The sequence below is a fragment of the Actinia tenebrosa genome, unplaced genomic scaffold, assembly GCF_029948245.1.
Source record: "Actinia tenebrosa isolate PJP-AT-01 unplaced genomic scaffold, QUT_ActTen_1.0 PGA_scaffold5__44_contigs__length_20552954, whole genome shotgun sequence".
Classification (NCBI taxonomy): Eukaryota; Metazoa; Cnidaria; class Anthozoa; order Actiniaria; family Actiniidae; genus Actinia; species Actinia tenebrosa.
In genome coordinates, this window is record NW_028292582.1 from 18,842,759 (window position 1) to 18,853,404 (window position 10,646).

The window sequence follows — 10,646 nt, forward strand, 5'->3', positions numbered from 1 at the left end:
TTGCTTTATATATAATGCTCTCTTGTTGTTGAAACCATATACATCGACAAGGTTGTTTACGGTTCGAGTGTATCACTCTAACCAAACGCCGGCAGTTACTCGCTAAAAAGCTTTGGCGATGAAAACAAATCAGTTTCGATAAAAAGTCAAAATGTTCAAAAATTTTAACCTATCCAAGACCGATGACCTTGATCAACGTACCCTGTCCAGCTGAACATCCCCGTGTAAGCAATATGTAGGACATATCACCATATATACATGACATTAAAAAAATACAAGATCCAAAAATATACAATGAATGGTCTGTAAGCATTACTTTAATATTCAAATATCCTCACAAGGGACTTTCCATATACATGTGACGTCATCACAAAAATAAGCCCTTATGACGTCATAATTATCTATCCAATGTTCACAGGCTAATTCTGCCATCAATTCGATTTTTTTAATGTGGTGTTTTTTATCTTAACCAAATACCCCAAGAATTGAACTTAACATCATCATTAACGTTATAATAATGGACAAGGTCAATACAATTGTCATCTTGCGAAACCCAATTTATAGGAGAGGGTGGGTTAATCTACTGTGTACCCACCGTCTATAAGCCTTATCTGGGTTACCGGATGCATTGTGGTCTAGTACGAAGTTTGTATCCAAGCTAGACCACACGCTTCCTATCTACGAAAAGGTTTATGGAAGTGCCGGAAATCAATAAAATCGTGTTGAACGTTGTTTTGACCTCACCTCATATACTCCTTTCAAAAAAATCACCTTAAATGCAACAAAGCTTAGGTACACAACGATCATGCATGAGTAAATAAATCTATCTTACATGTTTTAACCAAGATCTCTGGATTCGAGATCTTTTACCAGTTACAGCTCCACTTTCTGTGAGCATTCTCAAGCTGTAGTTTATATCAAAAGCTTTACTTGCTGGATATAAAACTGTCCATGGCCGCCTTAGCGGTCTCAGCTAGCTTTGAATTTTTCGGATTAACTTGGATTGGTACAGCTATCAATGGCCATAGCATCATTTTAATAGGGACCTTAAGTCTGCAGGACAGCAACGCGGGCGACAACTTCAGCAAAATTGAGGCACTTCAACCTTCTATTATACTATTATTTCACGTTTGTATAGTATTTCATTCAATAAGCACCCCAGTTTTAAAGTGAAATGACGTCTTTTAGGAAATGAAAATCAGCAGAGATAAACCTTCGGCATACCCGTTTTCTTTACTACGTAAAACAAGGACATTTCATTCCAACGAAAGTCTATTGAATAGTACAATTAGTGCTATTGTATGCTTGCCGTGGTCGTCCTCGTTGCCGTCCTGTACGTTAAGGCCCCTAATGAAAGTGTGACAGCGTGACAAATATATATCATAACGCATCATATACTGACAGCAAGAATACAGAAGGAATAGTTTATAGTTTGATTATATATTTTTCGAAAGCTTTATCATTGTTAATATCATGTTCAATATATCTATATTAGATATACTATAAGTGTTCTATTTCATAATGACGCCAGAGGTAAGCAATACACATAATATAGTTGACAAGCAAAAGCAATAAAATTTAATAAGCGATTTCAAAATTCATTCTAAGATAGAAGTGTAGTTGGCCAAATTTTCATATTGTATTTTTCTTATTTTCTTAATTTTGTTTGTTTGTTTAATTGTCTGTTCGAGCATTGTTTTTTTTTTCTTTTTGCGTGAGTGAGTGTTTGGAAATAAGACCATTTTAAAGTTGATGACGTCAAAATGAAGTAGAATCGGCAATGTCTACGTCTTATATTATACGTTTTACTCACTACCTCGCCTCTGATTGGCCGAGTGTCTCGGCCAATCCTAGTCTCCCCCACAGCCGCTTTCAGTGTCGTCACGCAACGCTTTCTCCCATGAGAAAGCGTTGCGTGACGACACTGAAAGCGGCTGTGGGGGAGACTAGGCCAATCCACGATATCGTGTGAACTTGATATGACCAATTTATTATCCGTATAAATGTATTATCATATATTTATCATGTCAAGTTCATTTAAAGTGCTTATATAAGCCTTTACACAATATTTTCAGAATTGATCCTTTAGATAGTCGATAGTTGATTGTGAAAATATTTTGTCATTTGAATGTCGGGTCTTTAAGATACAAAGGCTTATATTCCCAATATGTTAATGACTATGACGTAACATAAGGGATCATTTAATATACAACACTGCACTCGTACTGAAATACAGTATTTTAAAAGCATTACCCTTTTACTCGTGACTCACGTAAAGGTTCTTACAAATTTGTTTTCAAAAAGTCCAGCGTTCAATATTAAAAGTTGCCACAAAATAAATCAAATCCCTTATGTTACGTCATAGTCATTAACATATTAGAATATATAACCTTCGTATCTCAAAGACCCGACATTCAAATGACGAATTATTTTCACAATCAACTATTCACTATTTAAAGAATCAATTCTGAAAATATTGTGTAAAGGCTTATAAGCACTTTAAGTTTATTTAAGGTTACAATGCAGATTGAAATAAGTCTCTCTTTGAAAGAAAAATAGTTCGTTTCAGTTCCCCGCGCCAGCTTGAAATGTAGCCGTGCCATTGAGCTTGCAAAGATAGAGAGCTATTATTGACAATTATTCATGTTTCTATCATTGCATGCTCAACCTCATCTAATAAGTGTAAAATCGAAGGGTACATCTTCGACAGCCCACTAGTGTATATTCTACTGTAATGCACTGATTATGATTGCTCGTTACTTTAGGAAGTCGTTTTTTAAAGAGCTGCCGGGTGAATCACATCATTCAAATTTGTAAAATGATATAATTGCTTCTTGGACCCAGTTTGAAATAAAAAAAACCCTTGCATCAATTCCCCAAACAGCTAGTCAATTCAGAGGACTAAAAATTAGAAATTGTACTATCATGAGAATCAAAGATCCATTGTTTTATCCCTCCAAATTAAGCTGCTCTAGGAATTAATCCAAAGGATCTATACTTGGCTTGGTCTCTCGATCCCCCGGGTTTTCCAAACTTTTTATGGCTTTTTTGAAAATTTTGAATGATATTTCGCTAAGCAGTCTCTACAGTGGTTCATAGTTTTAGGAATTACAAAGTTTTCGCATCCTTCTATGGCGCATACTCGTGGGGTACCTGGTTCCAGCGTGGTCAGACCCCCAGTGACCGTGGTTGTTGAGGTGGTAGCCGCGTTCGTTAGATTTAAATTGTTCAGAGACAAGGCGGTTGGAGGAATCTGTGTCTAAACTTTCGGGGAATCTTTCACGTCTAGAAAATAAAGCGAGAAATTGTCAATAGACTCAAAACAACTGGTAACGTCCCACGAAAGCTATTTATTGGTTTTCGTTGGCCTGTTCAACGTAGGCCTAATGAAAACTAACATTATACCCAAGCTAAAACAGCACATCGATGTATACAGTTACTCGGGAAAACAAAATGACATGTGGTCAGAAACGATATAGCGATAGTGGTGCATTGTGGTATAGTTCGGGTGGTTGATTTTCGTTCATCACGCCTTATATTGGTGTTCGTACCCACGCTAGACCACAATGCAACCTGTTTATCGAACTCAGAAAAGGCCTGTGCAAGATGGAATAGACTTATGGTATATACGACTTCCCTTTGTTTTAGATAATGTGTGTGAGTTTCTAATTAAAGTAATAAATCCCTGAATTGTGAAAGTCGTGTATGTATGTTTACCTGGTACGGACTCTGGATAACTGGATTGTCTAGTGTACTCTGCAAAACACTGTGAGCAGTATCCACCATATTTAGGCGCTCCGGTCATCTTACAGCCTTCTGCCTCACAGCGGTTGCTCATCCTAGCGCCAAAATGAGAGGTGCTTTGCTGTGTCGCAGTAATCGGATCCTGGGCACTAAACGTGGTGGTGACCCCAGGTGTCTGCATAAATGGTCCCTTTGGCCAATTGGTAGGCTGGGACGTTCTTTGTTGGGCCACGCATACAGATACACTAGGTGAACCGGAAGCGGAAGTGAATGTCCCAATAGATTGGGTTTTTTGTAGCTTCTCGTAACAAGGAACGCAGAGGCCTTGTTGTGCAGGGGTGCCAAACTTTAAGCATCCTTGCGTCTTGCATGGGGCACCAGCGTCGATAAACCCTTTCTTGAGAGGCTTAGCTGATCTCGTTGGTGCTGCTGCTGTTGCTGGTGCTAGTGCTGGTGTTGTTGTTGTTGGGATGTGAATTGGTGGTTGTCTCTGTAGAACACAATTTTAAGTCTTTGAGATATACGCACGCACTGCTTCACTAGCTACCGTTATTTGCACATGATTCCCACATGATATACGCACGATACCCGCAAAATTGCTTCACGATATGCGCACAATTCCCACACGATATAACGCACGATTCCCACACACGATCCCCGCAAAATTAATTTGTGCAATGATTCCCGCAAAATTGCTCCCCGATATACGCACGATCCCCACACCATCTACGCTTGATCACCACAAGATTTAACGCACGATTACCACACGATATACGCACGATTCCCACACGATATATGCAAAATTCCCATACGATATAACGCACGATTCCCACACGATATATGCAAAATTCCCACACGATATATGCACGATTCCCACCCGATATACGCACGATTCCCACACGATATATGCAAAATTCCCGCACGATATAACGCACGATTCCCACACGATATATGCAAAATTCCCACACGATATAACGCACGATTCCCACACGATATATGCAAAATTCCCGCACGATATACGCAAGATTCCCACACGATATATGCACGATTCCCACCCGATATACGCACGATTCCCACACGATATATGCAAAATTCCCACACGATATACGCACAATTCCCACACGATATACGCAAGATTCCCACACGAATACCACGCGATATTCACCCGAATTCCTAACATACCTGTGACTCAATGAGGGCCCTATTCGTTAATTGCCATTCCTTTTCCGTGGTGATGGCAGTCCTATAGCATCTATCGCACAGTCCATTATTACCGGGGGTTTCCACATTACAGCAGTACGTCAATGCGCATTTTTTAATCTTGTTTGGCTTGAGAGTCCGCGATAGCGACAGTTGGACAAGATGATCATTGTGTGCCGAGCGTCTCGCTTGTGTATAATTACTGATTTTCTTCCATTCTTCTCTGTTCTTCTCGTAGCATCTCGAACAGTAGTAGCTGTGCTCAGCGTTCCCATAGAACGTACAATTAGGAGCAATACACTGGATATTGGCGCCAGGAGAATTGACTGATGCAGGATTACCTGGCTGAGGATTCAAACCTGTTTTAGCAGAGGAGGGGGGCATTTGAAGTGGCGGGAGTTTCTGACGAGCAAGCGCAGTTGCTTTTCGACGTTCCTCTGAAGCACTGCCTGGTACTTGATTCTGCTCGACTTTTTCGGTTCCAAAACCAGCTGCGCCTAGACCAGCCTCTAGCCTTTCTCTTGACAGCTGTTCCATTGTTCTGGATCCAGGCTCACCGGACGAAGGAGGAGAAGGACGGTGAAGTTGTTGTGGGACGTTTTCCGTTGCTTGTTGATAACGAGTCATAATACACTTCGTACACAAACTATGTTCATTCACAGGATTATTACACTTTGGTGTTGTGCAGAATAATCGATTATTTTCTTTGTCATCAGCGGGCTCACCACAGGGAAGGCCAGCGGCAACTGTCGGAGCAGGCGCAGTTGGCTTTGTGTTTGGCGACACCTTCATTTCTTTTGTTTTTGCCACGGTAACAAAGTGTTCGGCGTTCATGGGTCTTATATTATAGCACTCGGTACAACGACCTCCATAAGAGGGAACCCCTTTGTTTTGACAACACGCTACGACGCAAAGAGATCCCTGGTTTGCCGAGGTTTGACCAAGATGCGCGGGCGATGAAAACTGCGGTTGGGGAGAGGTTTGAGGTAATGAAGCCTGTGGTGAAGGTTGGGAAGACGTTAATGGCCGTGAGGATGTTGAAGGTTGAGATTCTGCAGGCTGGGAAGATGGTGGAATATGTGCTGTGTTTCCAAGAGGTAATCTGCTGAATCAAGGAAATAACCTTAATCACCGATTTCATTTGTTTTAATAAATTGATAAAAAATAATGATCTGCAACAATTACTACTGTTTTAGATGTTGTTTGAAAAAAAATTCTCGTTCCATTACTGCAATTTTCATAAACATGCGAACTCTGTGTCTGCGATCTGCACGCTGAAATTTGGTTTTTCGCTGCCGCCAGTCTAAAAAATGAAAGGTGCTAATTGATAAGGTTTGATTGACGGCAGCAAAAAAAAAAACAACAAAAAAACAAATTGCGTTCACACGAAGAACTACACTTTTTTCTACACTTACCCATCGTATGATGAAATGAAGTCTTTGATACACCGACTGTAACACTGCACACATCTACCATACAGTTCTGGACACGCAGGATTTGGACACCCAATAGTCTGACAAGCATTGGCCGCAGGTGGCGGCGACACAGCTTCGCTTCGAGAAGGAACTTCAACATTTCTTTCTGCAGCGAAGGACTCCATCTCTAGACAGAAGCTTCTGTAACATCTTGAGCAGAAGTCCTCTTGATGAGGTAGACCGAAGAACTGGCAGCCATTACTGCTGTTTGCACACGGTTTGGCTTGGATGTTCATGGATATTATGCTTGCTGTTTGTCGTTCAGCTTCCATCTCTGCGTCGTGGCATCGGAAACACAAGTTTCCAGTTTCTACATTTCCTTTGTATTTACAGCCATTTGTTATGCATTGCACTTGCTGTGCCATTTGCTTTTGTTGCTGCTGTTTTGCAAGCTCCTTTGTTTGTTGTTGTCGCTGCAGCGGCTGTCGTTGTTGTTCCATAAGCTCAAATTCACGTTGTTGTTGTTGTCGTATTTGTTGTTCAAACTCTTGATTCTGCTGCTGCTGCCGTTGTTGTTCCTGCTCTTGTTGTTTTTCTCGCAGTTCCTGCTGTCGTTGCTGTTCTATTAGTTCAAATTCACGTTGTTGCTGTTGTTGAATAACGCCAATTGGTTGTTGATCTTGGTTCATTGTTTGTTGCCGTTGTTGTTGTTCCTGTTGCTGTTGTATCACTTCCATCATTTGTCGCTGCTGTTTCTCATCTGTTCTTTGGGGAACCTCTTCCCTAAGAGTATTACTAGGTAAAACGAACGCCTCTTTTTTGATTCCAGCACTGGCACCAGTATTTCTCCAAGGGGCATTCTCTTCTCTCAAAGCAGTTTCCATATTGTGAGCCACCAGAGCTGCTTGTTTTCCATCATTCTTTAAATACTTTTCCAGACACCCTGAACACATGAACGACGTTTCAGGAGTCCCAAAAAACTCACATCCTTCGGTTCTACATGGTTTCAGATCATGAAAAGGAGTTTCACCACCAGCAGCTTGGTGTTCTTTCGTTTGAACCACGTGTAGATAGGTTTCCCTTGCACGTGTGAAAAAACCTTCCACGAGTGTCTTGATAGGAGCAGGCGGTGATACAAAGTGCATCTTTGCAGCTAAGGTCACAGCCAAGCTTCCTTCCTCAGGATCCTTGTACGTGAGTTTTTTGCAATCCAGATACTGTCGTAGAAGTCCATCAGTCAATTCTTCCTCATTTGCAAATAAAAAATGAATTGGTAGTGGAGTACCATCATGTTTTTGAAGAGGAACTCCATGGATTTTCTCTGACATTTGATTAAAACCATCCATTACTTCGCCTTGGTCAAAGACTCCATCTTCAAAGCTCACTATTGCTGTGAAATGCCCTTGTGCAAATCCAATGACCAAGGGGGTCTTGACACAATCAACCGGGTCCCAATTTAACGGCAGATAAATCCCAGCGAAATTTACCGGTGAGAGGGATTCATCATAGTTCCCTCGAAGAGTGTCAGTTGAAACCACAATGATTGTCCGCCTGAGGACATTGGCAAGAACAAAAATATGAATCTCCTCAAGACTGCCGTACTGCATGCCATTATGCCCTATGGGGTATTCTTCCTGAGATACCAATTGCAGCACTATTTCCCATTCTCTATCCCATTGCTGTTCAGTCATGCTGTAACCATACGTCCTCAGGTTTAACATTTCTTGCTCTCTTTGCCAGCGCTTGTGGAATATGCCTGAAAAGTACACCAAAATGCTGATTAAATACTGAATGTTGTAATAGCTGTCAAGGCAATTTACGATCTTTATATTACACTGAATCGAAATATGGCAACCAATTGGAATAAATATTATTCTGCACTGACTAGCAACTGACTAGCCTCGTGTTCACATTGAAACATAAAAGCATTTTCACATGTATGAGAGGCTAGTCTATCGCTAGTCAGTGCAGGATAATAGTTATTCAAATTGGTCATCATATTTGATTCAGTTATCTTCATAACTGATTAATATTTAAAGACCAAATAAGTAAGTAAGGATGTTAAAGACCTTTTACAACACTTTATGCTTGATGGGCCAAATCCACTTGGATGTAATGTTTTCCTATTTCAGACCACATGTTATTCCCTAGAGTATTATTTCTTTGTTTAATGGCTGCACAAAGGAAGATACATGAATATGGATATGACTCAAACAAAAAATCTTATTCTCAAGAGAATAACAAGAGAGTAGTCTTAAAAACATTATGCATTAGCAAAAAAATTACATTAAATTAGGAAAACATTACGCTCAAGTGGATTTGTTGCAAGTACATAAGCATAACATGAGCAAACACAGATACAGCCTTTCACAGTTAGTTGACCCTTTTATCTTTGGAAAGGGAAAGAGCAAAACAATCAGTCAACCCTTTAAAAAATGTACTATCTGTACTTGCATGTGTTGTTACGCTTATGCTTGCATCCCTAGTGAAAACTAAGTTTAATTTTACAACAGTAGATCTGGGTCAAATAGATCACTAACCTTTCATTAAGTATGATAACGATGTCCGATGACACCTATTAATTTCAATTGAGCCCCCTCCCCCCCCCCCCCCCCTTAAAAATTTCTGGATTTACCCTTGCTTCGTAATCTTTAATAAGAAGATTATTAATACTGCTGGAAGTTGGAACAAACTCTTTTCCTTCCTGTTAAATATTAAATAAATCTGCATATTCGTTAGGGAAATCCCCAAACATCAAACCGTCCCAAGGTGTTTTCATTTAAACAATACAGAGCGTTGTCACCGAAAAAAACCCGAAAAAAGTTTCAGTTCAGGATCGTGCCAGATTGAACACCAGCCAAGAAAAATTACCCTGCCTGTAAACCTCTGCCAAGCAAGGAAGGTATTTTAAGATTAACGCTATAAGCAATAATGTTTCTAACTCGATGAATCGAATTCTCATCTAGTATGTGAATAATATGGTCTACAAAAATCCTTGCCACATCTTCTAATCCTATAATACGTACCCTCTGTGTCCTCCAAGAGAGCATCGTAAACCATCTTTCGTAGTGTATGGTATCGATCATTGACAGCCCACATTCCAATCGAGGCAGCGTGCATTAAACAATTGCCATCTCCCAGAGTTAACACAGGAACCAATGGAAAAAGCGATGGGCACCAATTCAGCATCTTATTCTCCTCCAATTCTTTATAGATTAGCACATCTAGAAGATAACTGTAGAGAAACTTCTTGAAATCCAAGGTCAGGTCTTTGAAGCTTCTGAGAACGAAGGTGTATTCGCTCGAGTTTCTGAGGTGGCAATGTTTCGTCTCATCTTCTGGAGAGACAATGTCCCCTTTGATGAGCTCCCTCACTCTTAGAGACGAATCCAGATCGTTAAGCGAAATGCTTCTCTCGAAATTCGGTGTTGAACTAGCCATGTTTAAACATGCAAAGCTAATAAATCATAAAACGAATAGAATAATTTTTAATGCGTTGACGAAAATTTGGAGTCAAAAATGTTAGTTAAAAGTGGAGTTAAAAATGTTCATCGCCAACATTATATACCAACTTGTCATACAACTCCAAAATATCCTACAACAGTGAACTTAACTTTTATACTCACCATTTGCGTCAAGGACTTCCTTCTTTCTTGTTTTACGTCCAAACGGTTGAATTTGGTGATGACGATGCTGAAACCAGTACAAGGGAAGAATCCTAAAAGGGGCTTTTAATCGCCTCCTCAATCAAAAAATATAAACCGTTATTTGCCGTAACCGACGATGTTTATTTGTAGGATATAACAGAGATGAGCCAACACGCATTCCCAGTATAATGAAAAGGTTTAATTTAGGAGTTTCTTCTTATTCCTTTTCAGAGCGCTTTGTAATAAGCCAAACTTTAGTAGGGAGTTTTTTAGGGGAATCCCCGAATGGCTAATAATAGCACGAGGCAATAATCAACCAATGAAAAGCCTGGAATAGAACAGGTGACATGAAAGTGAAACCACTGTCAATTTTAAATAAGGAGGGAGGGGAGGGATAGCTATCGGAACCAAATTAAAAAATCTTCAAAATTATCATTTACCGTGTTAAAGCTAAAGCAAAGTTGACCTGTGAATTAAATATAAGATTTTTGTTCTCTTGAAATCTTTTTAGGAAATTATTTTATCTCGGGGGGTCAAAAAATAAGCCTTGAAATCACTTCCTTTGTAAACAAGTCAAAAATCCCTTCCCCTCCACAGAAGCTTTTCTATTATTTGTCCCTCCCGACCCGGACTAGTTTTT

General features: G+C 40.0%; 1 protein-coding gene across 2 annotated transcripts; it reads right to left on the reverse strand.

Moving 5' to 3' along the window:
- Window positions 1–299: 299 nt before the first annotated feature.
- On the reverse strand, window positions 300–10,262 carry LOC116303600 (uncharacterized). 2 transcript variants are annotated; one of them, XM_089037677.1, is made up of 6 exons: window positions 9,986–10,262; window positions 9,386–9,816; window positions 6,360–8,115; window positions 4,927–6,046; window positions 3,718–4,234; window positions 300–3,285 (listed from the first exon to the last, which is right to left on the reverse strand). In XM_089037677.1, the coding sequence occupies exons 2-6, from the start codon at window positions 9,798–9,800 to the stop codon at window positions 3,260–3,262; spliced, it is 3,834 nt and encodes a 1,277-aa protein (XP_088893803.1). In that variant the 5' UTR covers window positions 9,801–9,816; window positions 9,986–10,262; the 3' UTR covers window positions 300–3,259. The 2 variants fall into 2 exon arrangements, with proteins under 2 accessions (XP_088893803.1, XP_088893802.1); XM_089037676.1 differs by having other exon boundaries at window positions 4,927–6,049.
- Window positions 10,263–10,646: the final 384 nt, after the last annotated feature.